The 20,421-nt window shown below is 40.2% G+C and overlaps 1 protein-coding gene across 7 annotated transcripts in view; it reads left to right on the top strand.

The window, feature by feature from the left end:
- Positions 1-14,413, top strand: part of RABGEF1 (RAB guanine nucleotide exchange factor 1) — an 87,531-nt gene extending 73,118 nt beyond the window's left edge. For 4 of the 7 annotated variants that reach the window (XM_060122325.1, XM_060122326.1, XM_060122330.1 and 1 more), the window contains 5 exons: positions 1,836-1,917; positions 2,806-2,938; positions 4,206-4,297; positions 9,037-9,293; positions 11,841-14,413. In XM_060122325.1, the coding sequence (XP_059978308.1) occupies positions 1,836-1,917; positions 2,806-2,938; positions 4,206-4,297; positions 9,037-9,293; positions 11,841-12,239 (963 nt within the window). In that variant the 3' untranslated portion in view covers positions 12,240-14,413. The other 3 variants (XM_060122327.1, XM_060122328.1, XM_060122329.1) reach the window with 3 other exon arrangements.
- Positions 14,414-20,421: the final 6,008 nt, after the last annotated feature.

The raw sequence follows: 20,421 nt of genomic DNA on the forward strand, positions 1-20,421 counted from the left end.
TCTTAATGACCAGAGAAAGGTTTAACGGTATTAGAAAACATTCAGGCAGTAACAAGTGTGCAGTCAAGGTGGTCACAGAGCGCTCTGAGTACTGTGAGGCCTGCCAAGTTATTTTGACCAAGGGAATGGAGGGCACCTTCTTAGAGGAGGCAAGATGTGGACTGAGCCTTAAAGGAGGTACTGTGGAACTTCCTTGGGCAGCTGTTGGAGGATTGGAGAGGAGTAAAAGTCACCTGGACTGGGCTTCCCTGGTGGCGCAGTGGTTGAGAGTCCGCCTGCTGATGCAGGGGACACAGGTTCGTGCCCCGATCCAGGAACATCCCACGTGCTGCGGAGCGGCTAGGCCCGTGAGCCATGGCTGCTGAGCCTGCGCGTCTGGAGCCTGTGCTCCGCAACGGGAGAGAACACAACAGTCAGAGGCCCGCGTACCAAAAAAAAAAAAAAAAAAGTCATCTGGACAGAGAATAATTTCACAGTGTTAGAGAGGCGGGAAAACTAAATGCAGATTCTCAACAGTAGGTAACCTGGCAGGGTAAGTGGGGACCAGATCATAAGATAAGATGGTCAGTTGAGAAGAGAAAAGATCAAATGTGGGGAGAGCAGCTGAACTCCAGGTGAGAGATAATGAGGACCCAAACCAGGGAAGGTTCGACGGGAGAGACATTGTAAAGGCAGATAGGCAAGGTTTGGTCACTGTCCCTCACCCCAAGGCATCTTTTCTAAGGTAGCCAAAGCATCAGGGTCTGCGTGCTTCATCAGGGCTTTATTGGCCCGTGTCATTGGCCTGTGCAGAGGTGGTCTGTGAGAAGCAGTCCTGTGGAATTTGTCTTGGGCCGTATTCATGCCCATCTGTGATGAAATCTATGAGAACCCTTGCAGAAATTCCTGATTTTGGTGTCAGAATTTCACCTGAAGAATTAGTTTGCTTTTACATTTTGGACACTCAGTTATGTGACTCTTTTCATCTTAGTGATGATTGCTAGAAAGTTTAGTTAGAGACAAATTTATGGGCTGACTTTTTGCTAACTTCTGTATCTTCAAGGAATACATTTTTGTGTTATCTTTCCTGGCTCTACTTTCTGTTTCTGTTTCTGTCCGTGTTTTGTTTTGTTTATCATTTTCTAGGTTATTGTGCTGAACTGTGTTTATCTTTTATATAGACTTCAGATATTTTTTGGAAGAAAGTATATGTGAATATATATATTTGTGTTACACCTATAAAATCAGTAAAACCAAATAAAAATGATAAAGCCCAGTGTTAGAGGGGGCTGTGGAGAAACAAGCACACCTACATGGTTAGTGACTGTACTTGGAGTTTCTGAAGGTTATATATCTAGCAATGGATGTTTAGAGCTGTAAAGTTGTCCAGACTTACTAAGCTGTTAATGCCGCTTTTGAAAATGAATCACAAAGAAATAACCTAAAAGAAACAGTCTTCGCATAGTTGTTAATAGCTGCAATATATAATTAGCAAAAAAAGGGAAAGAACCCAAGTACACAGTGGTAGAAGTGGTTAAATAAATCGGTTAATATAGTGGAATATTATAAAGCCATCAGATGGTTAAGTAGATTAGATAAATCAAAATGTACATAAACATGCAAATTATCAAAGTATGCATTGTACCCATATAAAAATGTGTATATACAGCAAAAAGAAGTGAGAGGTCATGGAATGTTGTAAATAATGTTAATGGACAGGCTTTTCTCCCCTGCAGCATTAATTTAATTTGTAAGTACTTTTGAGATTAGTTCAAGAAGTGGGTTTCGTAAAATTTAGAGCTTTCCTCGTGATCTTTCTTCAGCTACTAAGCAGACTCTTCGTCCCTTTGTTTCAGGATTTAAGCATTGAGGAACAGTCAGAGTGTACTCAGGATTTTTACCAGAATGTGGCTGAGAGAATGCAGACTCGTGGAAAAGGTAATACCTTGTTAGCCTGCCTTTGAGGGATTGCTGGTAGTTGCATAGGGCCTACTGCTGAGTCTCTTAGCAGTTTCCCTCTTTCTCAAAAGGCTTGGTTGGTTTGCCTGCTCTGTTCTGTAAATTACTCCACATTCAGGTAGCTGGTGTTATACTTAACAGTGTCTTTGAATACCACCATGTATATCATTCCAAGATAATTAAGCAATTGGATAATTTCTTGAGCAATGTTTAATAATTTCATTAGGGATAGGGACAGACTAAAACCCCTTGGGAGGCTTCTAAATGAAACCCCCATCTTGGAATTGCCATCTTGGTGAGTCGTTGTTCATGACCCTGTGTTCCTCATGTGAGTTGGGGCAGGAAAGAAATTGAGAACCACTGGCCGTGCTGTAGGTTTTTAGGGATTCTTCTTGAATTTGACTTGCATTGATGTAGATTTTAGGGTGTACTTAGCGTACATGTATATCTGAGAAATCTGCCGTATATGTATACCTCAGAGCAACCCCTAAGGTTTCATAGGAAACCTCAGAAAAATGAAAGGGTGAGTCTTGCCAGCATTCATCAGTCTTGGGAATTTCATGTGCTTTTCTAATGTAGCAGTAGGGAATGACCCATGCTGAGGTCTTCCCACTTGGCAGGGTGTACAACTGTTAGGTCCTGCCATACAGCTTAAGTTAGAAGTAGGGGTTCTATAAAAGGCAGCCCCAAAAGTTGAGGTAATTTTTTAAAGGGTATTTTTTAATGTGACATCTTATACTTTTGTTTCTGAGTATATTTAATGTATTTCTGGTAAATTAGTTTTCTGCTACATTGAAAGTACTGTGAAAACATACTTTTAATTTTAAATGTTCATCCTTCATTCAAATATCCATTTGGATATTTCAGTGCCTCCAGAAAGAGTTGAGAAGATAATGGATCAGATTGAAAAGTACATCATGACTCGTCTCTATAAATATGTGTTCTGTCCAGAAACTACTGATGATGAGAAGAAAGATCTCGCTATTCAAAAAAGGATCAGGTAGCTGATTGTTCTGCTTTTTCTTGTTGTTATTTATTTACTACCTCCTGTTGGAAGAACACATTGCAGGAAAACAGGACACTTGAGTTTCAAACCTTCAGAGCAAGTAACAGCTTAGGTACCTGCCATCCTTAGCGTATAAACTCCTTTGTGGTGTCAGAAAGAAAAGGAATGTGGTAAATTGACAGGATGAAAAGGCTTAAGTCACCATCTTGCTTATTCATTTGAATCCAGGCAGCTTTAGATAAGAACCGTGTTTGATATGTGAGACTGTTTAAATCCCCAAAATCTCCAAGGAACAGGAGGAAATTTCATTGTTTTCTCATTTCACTGCACTAACTATCTTGTCAGGCAGGAAGCTGTGAGTATCCATATCAGGGCAGTGTGTGTCGTTTTTCCTCATTCCTACCACGGGTGCTTGTGATATGATTCAGCCATTCCTCCAGTCGCATCTTTCCGCTACCACTGGGTTGCTAACACTTCGCAAAGCACCCACTCTTCCATGGCCAGAAGAGTGAGCCCCAGTGCTCTGCATTCCAATGGCAGCAAAACACTGAGGAAAGAGGCCGTCTACATGTGGGAACAGGGCCAAGCCTGAGCATGATGAGGTGCTTCTGGAGGAGAGGGACCTAGGAATCGCAAATGGGGTTCCCAGACAGCGGGGCTGGTAATTGGTAGCTTTGTACTTGATGATGTCTCACCAGAAGTGAGGAGTTGATCTTGGGAAGATGGAAGACAGAGCCAGAAGTAACTAGGTGGGCTTTGGACTGAGGTGCAGGGTGAGAGTGTTAGTCAAGCAAGTGGTGAGGGTCAGCAGCAGAATCTCTGGAGCAGAGGTAGCATGTGACCAGCAATGTCAGTGATTCAGGCAGAGGTGACACATGCTTGTTGACCTCTTACTCAGGCTCTGGTGTGCCTCAGAAGTCGAGGGCAGAGCCAAAAAGGCAACAGTAAGGCCAGGGAGCAGCAGAGGCTTCTCAGATCCTCATTCAAGTATCAAGTGCTTTTCAATCATAGTATAATCTCATTTCAGCTAGTAAAATTGTCTTCTGCTTTCTTGTGATAAGTGCAGAAGAGAAGCCTTGTTTTAGGATTCCAGTTACTTCAGCACATCAGCTGAGCTCCTAGTATGTGCGTGTGCCTAGGATTGCCTGATTAGTCAGTGGTGCCCCATCCCCATTCCCTTAACTGAGGAAATGGCAAGGTAATTGCTTACAGTCCATCCTTGGGACTTTTTTTCACTGTCTCTCTTTCTCTCTCTCGGTAGAGCCCTGCACTGGGTTACACCTCAGATGCTTTGTGTCCCTGTTAATGAAGAAATTCCAGAAGTGTCTGATATGGTGGTGAAAGCAATTACAGGTCAGTGAGACTGAGAGCTTTTATATTTGGATGCTTTTCCCTTGAAGTTAGCATTTGGCTTTATAAATCTATACTTATTTCAGTGAGTAAAAAGACAGTCTTCCTAAAGTACTTTTAAAATGCAAACTGCCAAAGCTGTGTTGGAATGTGGTAAAAGTGATTTAAGAGTGTTAGTTTTATGAATTTGAAGCATGCAGATTGGCAGGTAAACCACTTTCCCCCTTCATTTTCCATGACTTATTTCTTGAGCATTGAACTAAAGCCAAATACAGCTAGGGTAAATTTCTTAAAACTCAGTTGCATTTATATATTCAAAATAATTTTGAGAGGTGGAATTGGTGAGGTAGGGTCATGCCCAAGCTAGAATTATATATTAAAATGATGCCTCTAGGGACTTCACTGGTGGCTCAGTGGTTAAGACTCTGCCCTCCCAGGTTCGATCCCTGGTCAGGGATCTAGATGCCACATGCATGCTGCAGCTAAGAGTTCGCATGCCACAACTAAGGAGCCCGCAAGCCACCACTAAGGAGCCCATGTGCCGCAACTAAGGAGCCAGTGAGCCGCAACTAAGACCCAGCACAACTAAATTTAAAAAAAATATGTGTGTGTGTGTGTGTGTGTGTGTATTTTTTAAGAAATCTAAGAAATCTTTGTCTATGACAAGATCATAAAGCTTAAAAAAAAATGATGCCTCTAATTAGTTGTTCATCAGAGATGTGCTTTGAATTACTTTTCTGGTTTGTTCAAGAAGTAAATGAAGTGCCCTAAATCGATGTGGCTCTGACATTCTGGACAGGTCCAGGCATCTAATAAGGTTTCTGTTTCTTATTCATAGGAATAATCCAGCAGAAGTGCAACACAAAAGTTTAAAAAAAAACCCAGAAAAACAAAAATAAACGCTCCTAATGGAGAAGACATCCAACTTGCCCAACTTCTTAATTAAGGAGAAGAGTTGGAAAGACTTGATGCTTTAGAGATTGTTAATGAAATTCTGCTGGGAAGGAGAGTGGGCCAGCTGATGTTAGCCATGCTGGAGGCGTGCCATTAAGTAGGCTCCGCTGGTTTTCAGAACCAGAGACTCAAGTTACAGGAAGAAATGGGGGGGGTGGTTTGCTTAAGATACTCTCAGGGTTGGAAGGGAGGTGAGGCTGTCACAGAAACTTAGCTTCAAGGCCCCTCTAGGGACTGAATTATCTCCCGGTTAACATGATTCTTCCACTTTCTCAGGTTCTGCTTCTCTTTGTACGGCTTTGCATTTCAGCTCTCATTAAGAAATGAATTATTTTCTGTATTTCCCTTTGTAGAGTTTAATTGGCCTCACTAAATACTGTCCACTTTGTTGTTCAGAGCTTTTCTTCTAGGCTACTCATGGGTCCCATGAATGACTACTTTGGGTCAAGACCCACCTCCAACCCCATCTTTTGCTCAGGGAACATCTGTAAGAGATCAAAGATGAAGCCTGAAACTTGTACTTAAGTTTTCCCAAAAAAATGGTTCTGAAGAATCTAGGGGCAGTACAGGAATAAAGACGCAGACGTAGAGAATGGACTTGAGGACATGGGGAGGGGGAAGGGTAAGCTGAGACGAAGTGAGAGAGTGGCATGGACATATATACACTACCAAACGGAAAATAGATAGCTAGTGGGAAGCAGCCGCATAGCACAGGGAGATGAGCTCCGTGCTTTGTGACCCCTCTAGGTGGTCACAAAGCTTGGAGGGTGGGAGGGAGATAGGGAGGGGGGGAGGGAGACGCAAGAGGAAGGAGATATGGGGATATATGTACACGTATAGCTGATTCACTTTGTTATACAGCTGAAACTAACACACCATTGTAAAACAACTATACTCCAATAAAGATGTTAAAAAAGAATTTGAGAGGTGGAACTTTTCTCTTGAGGCATCTAAGATGGTGTTTCAAGAGATCTTTTGATAGTAAAAATACAGCCACAAAATTTTAAAAGCCTTCTTACTCTCTCATCTTAGCCCCCTCTTCTTGCCAATCCAAGTGCAGACACATTCTGTCTCTGAGGACCAAAGTTTATATGATCACTTTCTTCCTACTCTAAACTTGTCAGCCTTAGAAAGGACAGTCTGTAACAACGGTCTTAAATATGGAGATAATCAGTGAAATTTCTCCAAATTGTCCTGTGTGCTACTAATGAGGACTGTCAGTTTTGTTTATAAATACACTGAGCTGAGGCCTTTGCCATTTCTGTTGACCTCTGTCTTCTAGTGAGTGGAACCCCCGGATGCTACTAAATATCCTGCAATGCACAGGACAGTCCACTACAACAGAATTATCCAGTCCAGATGTCAGTAGTGCCCAGGTTGACTGACCTAGAAGTATAGCCTACTTTGTTTTCAAAACCCCATTAAAGATAAGCCTGGACATCTGCTAAGATAGAGTACCCACACTCAACCCTATCTTTCATACTAATTAAAAGCCCTGAACAGAAGGTGCAAAGCAGTATCTGAGGACTCTGAAAAGTAAATAATAGCAGGTAGATTGGGAAGGGAAGGTCATTACTAGAGGAACAACTAATACAGTGGTGAGTTTCCTGTTTTGTTTACTTTTCTTTCCATGTCTCCTAGTTTAGACTTTAGCGCAGTGCAAATCATGGAACTGCTCATTGGGGTGGGCGATCCAGAAACTAAAAGAAACTTCTCTCAGACTAAAGGATACTTAGGAAGGGTGGTGTTCACAACAAGATGAAGAGTGTGGGAGAAATCCCTTGGGTTTTCCCCTTTATTCTCCTTCCTTTTCCTTCTTGTTCTCTTCCTTTTTACACTACTGGCCCTGCTCCTTGGCAGTGGCAGCTACACATGTATCCAGATAAAAAGTACAGATAGGCCTCGGAGATATTGCAGGTTCGGTTCCCGACCACTGCAATAAAGCAAATATCGCAATAAAGTGAGTCACACGAATTTTTTGTTTTCCCAGTTATGTTTACACTAGACTGTAGTCTATTCAGTGTGCAATAGCATTATGTCTTAAAAAACAATATACATACCTTAATTAAAAAATACTTTATTGCTAAAAATGCCAAAGCAGTTACTATGATAACATCAAAGATCACAGATCATGATAGCAAATATAATAGTAATGAAAAGGTTTGAAATATGCAAGAATTACCAAAATGTGACACAGAGACATGAAATGAGCAAATGCTGTTGGAAAAATGGTGCTGAGAGACTTGCTTGACGCAGGTTGCCACAAACCTTCAATCTTTAAAAAGCACAATATCTGTGAAGCACAATAACATGATGTATGCGTGTAATTCACATTTCATTCATTTTAAAACTTAAAGAATAAAGATTAATGAGAAAATGGTTAAATGTTTGAAATAGAGAATGAAAACCAACAGTAAAAGGCAGAAGGCTAAATAGGATGAAAATGGTATAAAAAATATACATTTCCCCAGATCTTTTTGGTAATAAGTTCTATTTAAATAGAAAAAGAAATAGACTGAGACATAGTAACAATAATTACAACCCAGAATTAAAAGATTAAAGGAACTAAACAATAAAACAAAAATTATATCATTCATACAATAGACAGGTAAGTGGGGGAATGGAAATATTAATAAGTTACAATCAGGCCTCTGCACTGTCCAGCGTTCCTGTTCCACACACATTAGTCTTCCATGGCTGGTGGTCCTGTGAGGGTTTCCCCAGGTAGCTGACCTCAGGGATGAGAGCTAAGAGCAGAAAGAACTTTTTGGCATGTACCACCATCCCATGTAAATCTGGAACTTATATTCCTGCTAATGGCAAGAAATTGGTGTCAAATTAAGCTGCCTCAGCTCTTTTCTTTCATGATGTTCTAGACTGCAACCGATGTGTCCATCTTCAAAGGCACACACCTGCCCTCCTCTTGTGTTGTTCTGACAGTGCTGAGTTTGCACTTGATTATTCCTCATTGCCCCCTAGTCTTTGTGACAAAGAATGAACTTATAAGAGCCCACCAGATGGACTTAGTGGTAGTTAAGGGCAGTGAAATATTTCTGTGAGAAATAAAATATTGTTTATGAGGTTAAATGTATACCCATGCTCATCCTCTCTGCTAACCAGCAGGTTATAAGTATCATAAAGGTGTTGTAGATATTCGCTGCTAGTGGAGATTTACATGCCACGAGGACTGGCCACCATGGACCTCCATGTGATGGATTTCAGCCGCTTGCACTTTGATATCCAGTACAGAGATGCCTTGTATCAATATAGTAGCCACATTTCTAAAAAGCATTATGCAAATGAGGCCTTCTAAACTGAGTTATACAATGTATTAATAGGAAAAAAAACAGTAAAGAGACTCTGCTTATTTCTCTGTGGAGCTCATAAACACTTGTACCATCATGATTAAAAGAATGGGCTTTAGAGTCAGATAGATTTGACTTCAGATCCCCCCATGTCCCTTTTTATTGTATGATCTGGGGCGAATCACTGAACCTTTCTGAACCTCAGTTCCCTTAATGATAATAGTGCACGTGCATAATCTGGGGATGGAGAGAAATATGCTTGTAGAGCACAGTGAGTAGGGCCTGGCTCATCGTCATGTGTTCCCTAAGTGTGAGCTAGTATCTACTGTTGTTACAGTCTAAGTTTTTCATACACTAAGTTAACTGGTGGAGAAGGGGTTAGCGAGGGTACCTCTGTAACTTAGTAGATAAAATATGATTATCCCAATGCCTCTTTGATGTAATGACTTTCTCACTGGAAGCAGCATCTTTTCTCCTTTACAGATATCATTGAAATGGATTCTAAGCGTGTGCCCCGGGATAAGTTGGCCTGCATCACCAAGTGCAGCAAGCACATCTTCAATGCCATCAAGGTCACCAAGAACGAGCCAGCTTCAGCTGATGACTTCTTACCCACTCTCATCTACATTGTTCTGAAGGGCAACCCCCCACGCCTTCAGTCCAATATCCAGTATATCACCCGCTTCTGCAACCCAAGCCGATTGATGACTGGAGAGGATGGCTACTATTTCACCAACCTGGTGAGTATTTGATTTCTTGGTGTTACGGAGAAGAAGCAAGAAAGTATTTATTTTAAGGATGTGACAGGTCACTCACAGGCCTGTGACACATTAGTGCTTCTGAGTTGAGGGGTCAGCATAGCTGAGGATGCTTGCTTGGTGTCACAGAGCACATGTGACCAGGCCATGCACACATGCCACCTCCTGGGACTTAGCCATTGTGGTTCCCCTACAGGACACATGACGGCCACATTGAGGGGTCTCTGCTGCTGCTGGGCATTTGCCTCTGTGCTCCTGGGTATAAGAGCCTTTCACTTAGTTGGTTGTTTCAACCATGAGTAAGTCAGATCTTGGACTGTTTCCTTTATTAAAAGACTTAATATTTATTTTTTGTTTTATTTTTACAAGTTATGTCTTAAAACTGAATACTGAGATATTTTAAGAAAGCATCAGGTTAGAGGATGTGAAATGATTTTCAGCTATTGTTTTTCTACAGTGCTAATTGACTCTAGGCAGAACAGTAGTGAAGTATGCACATCTCAGTTATAAGGCAGAATACTTCCTTTTACTGACCGCTGGACTACTGCTTGTTTGCTTTAGACTAGATTTATTGTCAAGCCAGCGACACCCTGGCTTTTTGAGCCTCGAGACACCCTGTGTTCTCTGTTTCCTGTGCTGGAAGTTGTACAGGGTGATAGGTAGGCAGGGGAGGCCAGGTTACATAAGGAAGCATTTCTGGTGAATTGTCTAAAAAAGATGGGTACTTGAATCACCTGCACTCTGCAGCCTCCCAGCCCCCTGACCTACAGCCTTAACAGTGTTCGCATCTTCTTTCTTCATCCTCTCGTTGCCTGACTGAGAGTCTGGCTTCTACTCCCACTGCCCCAATGAAACTGCTGTGGCAAAAGTAAAAAACCTGCCAGTTGCCAAATCTCATGGGAACTGTCAGTTTCACTTCACTTCTTTAACACTCCTCATGACTCCTTCCTTCTGGAACTTCTCATGCGCCTTGGCTTCCATAATTCCACTCCATCCTCCTGGGTTCTTCTTAGGCCTCGTGTCCTCCACTTACCCTAGAATGAGTTATTCTTGGGGTTCTGTCCTCTGTGCATCTCTCTCCCTAGACTGTCTCCTCTGGTCGTAATTCTGCCGGTCACCTGTACAGTGAGGACCCGCAGGTCACCTGTTTTGACCTCACACTGAGCTCCACTCCCAGCTGTTTATTGCGCCTCAGATTTAATTTGTTCAAAACTGAAACTGCTTTCCCATCAAATGTTTCTTTCTTTTCCAATATACACTATCTCCATTAGTGGCAGTACCGCACATCTACTCCCCTAAGCCAGGAATGTTAGAATCGTCTTAGATGCCTCCTCTTTCCAGATAATGGGCTGCAGCGATTCCACACACATAGTGTGAGCCCGTGGGGAAGGGTCAGACGGGCACATTATCATCAGATGAGTCTGTTGAAATAGATTTGCTAAATATTCTTTAAGGAGGTGATTCGCTTTTTTATGAATAATAAGGTAAGATCCCATGAATGAGTTTCTCAGAAGAAATTCTGAGAGCTGCCTATTTTCTCCTGTTTATAGTGCGTGTTTTTCTTATGAAAATAGCTTTTTTTAAAAGAGTGTGAAAATGGTATGTGCTCCTTGTAGAAAAATTTAATATAAGAAAGTATAACTACCATGTCTATGTCACTCAACATTTGCATTTGTTGTACTAATAATTGCTACCATTTATTCATTGCTTACTACAGACCTGTGAGCTAAGCATGTTACATGTGTTATGTTGTTTAATTCTCACAATACATCTGGGTGGTATTTCCCCCATTTTACAGATGCGGAAACCACAGAGAGCTAAGGTAACTTTTCTAGGGTCACACAACTCTGGGCTGTCAAAGTGACAGAGGTGGCAATTCACTCAGCCTGTCTGATTTCTAAGCTTATTCTTTTAACCGTTTGATGTTAAAATCTCTCTTTGAGGACCAAAGATCTGTGTGCCACACCAGTACCTGAGGACACGCTCAGCGGCTGGCCGTGCGCTGGGTGGGCCTTGTGGAGCTGGCACGGCCTCAGAAGCAAAGGGCCTTACGGGGCATGGCCCCAGATCCTTGGCCGTGGAGCTCCTGGCCACAGCAGGGATTCCTCTGCCCTGCAGCATGGCAGGGAAGCAGAGAGCCTCTGACCTCAAGGAACCACACAGGAAACTCTGTGATAACCATTGCAGAACAAATACTGAAGGTGCCTCTTCAAATATTTCACTCTGTACAAGACCCTAGGACCTGCGAACGACCCAAGGAGAGGACGGAATTTCTGACAGACTCGATGGAGATGACAATTAGATTTAATTTGTTTTTTTTTTAAGGAAGAAATGTATTATTGCAGATGGGAGTAGAAAGGAAACAACATGAGTGGCTGTGAAAGTCCATGGAGGCTCATGAGATTATTTTGTCGACTTGATTCTGTTTTAAATTCTCCATAATAAAAGGATTTTTAACATTCTATTTGAATATTTGTAGCTTTCCTCATAGAACTATAATAAATAACATTCTCTTCTTTATATTTATAGTGTTGTGCCGTGGCTTTCATTGAGAAATTAGACGCTCAATCTTTGAATTTAAGTCAGGAAGATTTTGATCGATACATGTCTGGCCAGACTTCTCCCAGGAAGCAGGAATCTGAGAATTGGTCTCCTGATGCTTGCTTAGGTGTTAAGCAGATGTATAAGAATTTGGATCTCCTGTCTCAATTGAATGAACGGCAGGAAAGGATTATGAATGAAGCCAAGAAGCTTGAGAAAGACCTAATAGATTGGACGGATGGAATCGCAAAAGAGGTTCAAGACATTGTTGAGAAATACCCACTTGAAATTAGGCCCCCAAATCAGTCTTTAGCTTCTATTGACTCTGAAAATGTTGAAAATGATAAACTTCCTCCACCATTGCAACCTCAAGTTTATGCAGGATGATGAAAATTTACATGGATAGTATTTATTTGAGCCTAAATTATAGCCAGCCCTTACTACAGTCCACTGATTGGGGTCTAGAGTATAACTTAATTGCTTATAAATATCAGAGCATTTTTAAAGGTACAGTTTGTGGGGATTGTTTTGTTCATTTTGTTTTGTTTTTCCTGTCTGGGGAGACTTAGTAAAAAAAGTACTATTTATTTGAGTCACTGAATAGATTCATTTAAGACTTGTTTGAAAGTTTTGTCTGCAAATCTGTTTTTTCTCCATGATTTTCCTACGTGCTTTCTCTGTGGCATTCAGTGTGTTTTGGATTTGGTTAAATAATTGCCTTTTAAAGGATAAAACAAATGAATGCTACAAAAATGTATGTTTAAGAAAATACAACGGTACCACTGTTCTACAGTTTAAAATAATTTTATAATTGTAAAGATAGAAGATATATTGCTAAGTAAATATGTAAAATTGTAAATATGTAAAAAAAAGGAATGGTGTCTGCTGTGCATGGCATTTCATGTGTTAATTTTTTTTTTTAAGTTTAAAATGAAGTATATTGAATGTTTGCCTTTAACACCATTTTATTTGGTTTGCCCCACTAAAATGAATCTAGAAGTATTTAGACATACTCCCCTAAAATGTTAACTCCATCGTTACAGTGTGTTAGCCCTAACTTCGAGGTCCTGTACAGTCAGAGAATGTGACACTATTGAGGTTGAGGATACTTTTTAGGTCATGTAAAGTTACTGAAGTAACTTGTCAATTGAAGGCTGAACCATGCTTTCGGCACCTCTTTCCTCCTTTCATTCAGCAAATATTTACTGAGCTCTTGGTAAGGGAGGTGGCCCTGGGTCTGGGTCAGAAGACAGGACTGAATAGGTCTCTGCAGATGAGAGCTGACGGGGAATCCCTCTGAGCTTTAAAGTGCAGGGGGGCCTTTCTGCCTCCATGGTGTAATTCTGACTTTATGGACAACCCAGACACACATCATATAAGCCTCTTTCAGGATTTCTCAACCTCAGTACTGTTTGGAGCCTGAGGACGTTTTTGTTTGAGTGCCGCCCCATGCACTGTAGGGTGTTTAGCGGTGTCCCTGGCCTCTACACCCACTAGATGCTAGTAGCAGCCCCCCCCAGTTGTGAAAAATCATCTCCAGACATTGCCAAATGTCTCCTGGGGGACAGAATTGCCCCCGGTTAGGAACTACTGATCTACTTTGTAAGCAAAGGAGTTTTCCTCCTGGTGGGTAATATGATGTAACCAAAGAATATTGCACTAAATGCACAGTATAACGTGAACTGATAGCTTATGCAGTGAGGCTTTACAGCCCCTGGCAGCGTGGAACCTTTTCTAATCCTAATGGAACCTTTCATAACCTAAATACACCATTATGATCCTCCTTGCATTCAGTGATTTCTACAGATTCTCAGTGTACCTGTGAAATTGTAATTCCCAGGGCACCATTTTTGAACAAGATCACATCACACAAGCAGTTAAGAAAGCTTCCTTTGCTTTTCCAGTATCTTTCTAATGGTGTACCATAAATCTGTAGTGCAGTAGTTTTGGAATAAAACTGGGGTGGGTATAAAACTTTTTACCCTTTACTTAAATTAACATATAAAATCCATCACGTTGACACATCTGTTGTCCTAAAGCACTGAAGACATGAAGCAGTTAACTGAGTCAGCTGATAGCCAAGCTGACTTGGAATGTAAAGAGTTACCATCAAATACAGGGAGAATCTGCTCATAGAAACCTGGGCCCAGATGGTCTTCGTAGAAAGCTTTCCTCTTTTTTCTTTTCTATGTACTTTCTAGGTGCTAATCCAGGTATACACACTCTTAATTCTCCTGGGAATATACCGTTCTTTTAGTCGTTGTACATTATGTTTGTTAAATAAAATGCATATCAGCCTCCCCAAAAAGCTGTCTTCTCTTGACTTCTTACCTATGTTTAAAGTAAATCGTTGAACTGTTTTTTTGTATATATCTCATATTGGTTGAGTTCTTCATATTTGGACTCTTGTATTTCTCTTAAGTCAGCATCAGTACTATGGCCAGAGTTTGTTTTCTCAACAAGAAAGTATTGATATTTTATGTACTATAAATGTGATTAGAATAAACTTTTGGAACAGAAGTCCTTATCAATAAAGTTTCCTGATCCATTCCTCTTGCAAATAGGTTAATTCTTGGTTCTTCATCTTAGGAAAATAGACATTATTAGTATTCTCATGTTATAAAGGTTTCCCTTTTAAGCCACAGCCATCATTATCATACTTAAAAATGAAACAGGCATTAAATTAATTAAAATTAAGAACAAGAGAAGGATATTTGCTGTCACTACAATTACCCTTTTTCTGACGCAGTCAGAAAAAGGCACTCAGTCTTCAGACAGAAATCAAGGGGGTTAATCTAATCAATATACAGTTATTATAGCATGGTGTTTGAGGACATGGACTCCAGCTAAAAGGCTTGGATTTGGTTTTGAATTTAGACTCTGCCACTTACTTATTATCTCTTTGGCCGTGGGCAAGCCTCTCATGTTTCACATTCCTCATCTGTGAAATGGGGGTAATAATGGTACCTGCTTCAAAGGGTTGTGAGGATTAAATGACTTAGAACAGTACCTAGTAATGCTAAGTGCTCAAGTGATCGCTGTTACTTGTACGTGACTTTTTTTTTTTTTACATCTTTATTGGAGTATAATTGCTTTACAATGGTGTGTTAGTTTCTGCTTTATAACAAAGTGAATCAGTTATACATATACATATGTTCCCATATCTCTTCCCTCTTGCGTCTCCCTCCCTCCCACCCTCCCTATCCCACCCCTCTAGGTGGTCACAAAGCACCGAGCTGATCTCCCTGTGCTATGCGGCTGCTTCCCACTAGCTATCTACCTTACGTTTGGTAGTGTGTATATGTCCATGCCACTCTCTCACTTCGTCCCAGCTTACCCTTCCCCCTCCCTGTATCCTCAAGTCCATTCTCTAGTAGGTCTGTGTCTTTATTCCTGTCTTACCCCTAGGTTCTTCATGACATTTGTTTTTCTTAAATTCCATATATATGTGTTAGCATACGGTATTTGTCTTTCTCTTTCTGACTTACTTCACATGACTTGTATGTAGAAAACCTAAGAACTGATACTGAAACTTTACTAAATTTTACTAAAGTGGTGAGATAAGAAATACTAAAATAGCCATCAAAAGTAACTAAAAAATGACTTTTCTATATTCTCATTACTAGCCAGTTAGCAAATTATAATGGGAAAATTTTATTCACAATAGAAACAAATATAAATCACCTATAAGTAACAAGAGCTTTTAGCATTTATATGAAACAAAATTACAAAATTGAGTGAGAAACAAAAGAATAAACATACACGGGGATTGTGCCCAGAAGTTCCCTGCACTTGGACTTTAATGCTCTATCTTTGCCATTTTGGAATTCTTAATTTTATCTTTGAATTTGTGCTTTCAAGTGAAGCCTGATGGGACAGTGGAGCCTAATGGGGGCTTGGAGTCCAACTCATGCACAGTCCTGTCTCCCCCTCCTCAAACCCCAGGCTAGGTTCTTGGTCTCCCTGCTCCCACCCTGCGGACACTCTAGCCAAGGCCTGGGCACTCTGGAATGGTTGGGGCTGGGTGTACATGCCTGTGGTGTCTTGGGCGAGGGCATGAAGGTGCATCTGGCTGTTAGCCAGCTGGCCATTTGGGAGGGGGTTGGGGGTGAGGACAAACCTCTCGGCCACCCCTGATTCAGCATGCTCGTTGGAGAAAAGCCTGAATCCAGGACTGGGGAAGGAAAGAAACAAATGAGAAAGTCCCAGCAAAACAAAGATACAAGGAAGAAATAAGGGGACTTCCCTGGTGGCGCAGTGGATAAGACTCCGCGCTTCCAATACAGGGGGCCCGAGTTAAATCCCTGGTCGGGGAACTAGATCCCACATGCATGCCGCAACTAGGAGTTCACATGCCACAACTAAGGAGCCCACGTGCCACAACTAAAGAGCCAGCAAGCCACAACTAAGAGCCCTGGAGCCACAACTAAGGGGCCTGCCTGCCTCAACTAAGACCCGGCACAAATAAATAAATAAATAAATAAAATCTTTAAAAAAAAGAACAAATGGAAATGTTAGAACTGAAAACTACAACAACTGAAATTTTAAAAAAACCCAAAACCTCACGGATGGGCTACATATCAGAAGGGAGATGACAGTGAAATGAATTTGTGAACTGAAGATAGATCAATAGAAATTACCCAATCTGCTAAACACAAAATAGACTGAAATTAAAAAGTGATAGCCTCGGGGGCCTCTGGGACAATAATGAGAGATCTAGCATTCTTGTCATCGGAGTCCCAGAAGGAGAGAAGAAAAAGTCTATGGCTAAAAAAATATTAAAGTGTCTGAAAGTTTACCAAATTTGGCCAAAGGCATAAACCTATAGATTCAAGAAGCTGAGTGAACCGCAAACAAGATAACCCAAAGAAATCCATGCAAAGACACATCACAAACTTCTCCAAATTAAAGGCAAACAAATCTTAAAAGTAGTTAGCAAGGACACATTACCTATAACGGAGCAATGACTTGCATGACATTGGATTTCTCATCAGAAACCATGGTGCCTAGAAGGAGATGCTGACAGTGATGTGGAGAAAGTGAATCACTCATACAATCCTGATGGAAATCTAATATGGTAAAACTACTCTGGAAAATAATTAACTGCTTATAAACCAAACATGTAATTATCATACAACCCACCAGCTGCATTGTTGGACTTTTATCCCAGAGAAGTGAAAACTTACATTCACACAAAGGCATATACACAAATGCTCATCGCGCCTTTATTCATGTTAACTCCAAACTGGAAACAATCCAAATATCCTTCAACAGATGAATGATTAAACAAAGTGTGGTACATTCATACAATGGAACACTATTCAGTAATAAAAAGAATGAACTACCGATAAAACTCCTTGGATGGATCTTAAAGGATATATACTGAGTGGAGAAAAAACAATCTCAGAGGGTTACATATTGTATGAGTCAATTTATACATATAATTTTTAAAATATATAATTTAAAATGACAGTTATAGAGATGGGGCACAGATTAGTGGTTTACAGGGATTCAGAATAGGGTGAGAAGGGAGCTGAATGTTATAAGAGAGCAGCACAATGGATTCTTTGGTGTGGAATCTATCTGTGTCTTGTCTGCAGGGGTGATTACACAAATGTACACATGCGATAAAATTGCCTAGAGCTAAACCACAATATTAGGCAAAACTGGTGAAATCTGTAAAAAACCAGTGTATTGTTGCAGTGTAAATTTCCTGGTTGTGGTATTGTACCATAGTTATGCAAGACGTTACCATTGGAGGGATCTATTATTTCTTACTCCTACATGTGAATCAGTGATGCTCTCAAAATAAAAAGTTTAATTTTTAAAATCTAAAATCATGTAGAAAAATGCTAAATGCCCATCAGGTGATGAATGGATAAACAAAAATGGTATATCCATTCCATGGAATACTATTTGGCCATAAAAAAAGAATGAAATACTAATACATTCTACAGCATTGATAAACTTTGGAAACATTATGGTGAGGGAAAGAAGCCAGACATAAAATACCACATATTTCACAATATTCATATTGTATCAAATCATTTCACAATATTCATATTGTATCAAATCATCATGTTGTACACCTTAAACTTACACAATGTGATATGTCAATTATATCACCATGAAGCTGGGGGAGAAAAAGAAAGACAAATTACCAATACAAATATGAAAAAAAAATTAAGTACTTTTTCAAACAAGAAAATGTAAGAAAATTCAAACATTTAAAAATACAACAAAGGACATGAACAATTCACCATTTAGACTTAAAAATGGACAACAGATGAAAAATATTCAACCTCATTAATAATCAAAGATATAGAAAATAATTCAATAACAGAATGAATGTTTTTCTTGTCAAATTGGCAAAGGTGAACATCTTATGGCAAATATAGCATTTTATGACTATGAATGTCCAGAGAAATGTACCGCATTGATGAAAGCACAAATTATAACATTTGCCGAGAGCAGATCAGGGCTGCGTGTCAAGGGCCTTAAAAATCTTTTTACTTTTCTGGCACAATAATCCTATTTCTATAAAGCTATGCTAAGAAAATAATTAAAAAACAAAAATTTATATAAAAATATTAAGTACAGAAGTTAAAATAGTCAGTGTTTAAAGTGTGTAGAGGGGAATGTTTTAATTAAAGAATAAGTATGAAGATAGCTATCCTTGCATAATATTAAGCATAGTTCCAAATTTGTTTTAAAATCCCAAGCAATGCTAGAGAAAAAAAAGAAATACAGTAAAATCTCATCAGTAGTTACCATTGGGTTAGGGGATTACAGATGGTTTTAATTTTCCTTTTTAAAGTTTTCTAAGTTTTCCTAACTTTATACAATACCATGGTTGTTTAGTCATCAGAAAACAGGAAAAAATTATTCTCATAGTATAAAAACAAAAGCTCCAAACCACTGCAGGACACAGAATTGTAATAATACACATTAGCTCTTAAAGGGAGAAGTTTGTTTTAAAAGTGACACAGCTGTCTCTGAACAGGGTTTCCCAGGCAACCTCTTGGTGGTTGCCAATACAGAATGCCACCTCTAGGGGTGGAATCACCCTCTTGGAAGGTTCTGAGGCCTGCCCCTCTTTAAAAGAATAATGAATTGTGTGCAGGGATAGGTATCTGGTTTAAATTTCCTCTACAGAAGTACGCACCTGCTGCATGGTTTCCCTGCCAGAAGAAAACTGCTTGTTCCCTTAATAAAAAGTCAATGAAGCTGAAAGAAATCTAGTTTCTTGGATTTGGAGTGGCAGCCAGAAGACTGGTAAGCATTCTTAAATATAGAGGAATCTCCTCTAAGCACTAAGAAGAGTCTGTCGTCAGAAATAACCTGAAATTCTGGTGGCATCTGCTCTGGGTGGTGGACAGGCGGGATGCAGGAGGAGTCTGGTCATTTTCTCCTGATTTGGAAAGTGAGGGGGTGATGCACACGGTCACTATTTCAAGTGGAAACTTTCGCTTAGTACTTTGTAAATAAGAGTGACTCATTCTGAAATGAGCCCTTTCTGTGTGTTTAAGTGAACCAGTCAGCAGGGGGCTGGACGAGGTAGTCTGTGGAAGGGTCTTCCTTTAAACCGTATTAATTCTCTGCCCTAAATATAGGTGGAGTCCAGGCTACATATATAGAACAGTGCTGGTGGGACTGTAAAAAGGCACATGTCCTGGACTTTGCCTTCAGCCTATTTACAACCCAGTAGAAATAGGAAGCTGTAAAAATATGAAAAGTCAAATAGCTCAAGACTTAAATGAGTGTAAGATACACCAAAAGTGACAAAGCACTTTTAAATGTGGATTTAACTGCCCAGTGGAGTAATTATAGCACCTCACATGTATTCAGCTGTTACGTACAAGGTACCCTTAAGCAAGCCTGTAAAATGTATTACTTCTTGAATGTGTCTAATAAACCTAGTCTAGCGGGAATAATAATAGGTAGCCTTAATTAGTGCTTAATACGGTGCTAGGCACTGTGCTAAGTGCTTCACCTAGAACAATACATTTAATATTCTCAGGTACCCTGCGGGGAAGTATTACTATTACCCTGAGACACGAAAAGGAAGCTGATGCACAGAGATGTGTCTTGCCCGAGATCACAGAGCTGAAGTGGGAAGCCAGGATTCAAATCCAGGCCTCTAGCTCCAAAGCCCCACTCTTTTTAGTTTAGTTTTTTTTTTTTTTTTTTTTTTACTTTTTATTGTGGTAACAACACTTAACGTGAGATCTATCCTTTCAACGTGAGATTTATCCTCCGAACAATTTTTTGTTAAATATTGTACGTGATTGTTGACTCTAGGTAGTGTTGCACAGCAGATCTCTGGAGCTTATTCTTCATCTTGCTTAACTGAAACTTTACGCCTATTGATGAATAACTCCCTATCTCCCATTTCCCCAGCCCCTGGTAACCTCCGTTTCCCATCTTCGATTTTATGAATTTGGCTCTTTTAGGTACCACCTGGAGGTAGAATCAGGCAGTACATGTCTTTTTGTGTCTGGCTTATTTCATTTAGCATAATGTCCTTAAGGTCCATCCATGTCCCATATTGCAGAACTTCCCTTTTTTA

Source organism: Lagenorhynchus albirostris, chromosome 15 (genome assembly GCF_949774975.1).
Source record: "Lagenorhynchus albirostris chromosome 15, mLagAlb1.1, whole genome shotgun sequence".
In the NCBI taxonomy this organism is placed as follows: Eukaryota; Metazoa; Chordata; class Mammalia; order Artiodactyla; family Delphinidae; genus Lagenorhynchus; species Lagenorhynchus albirostris.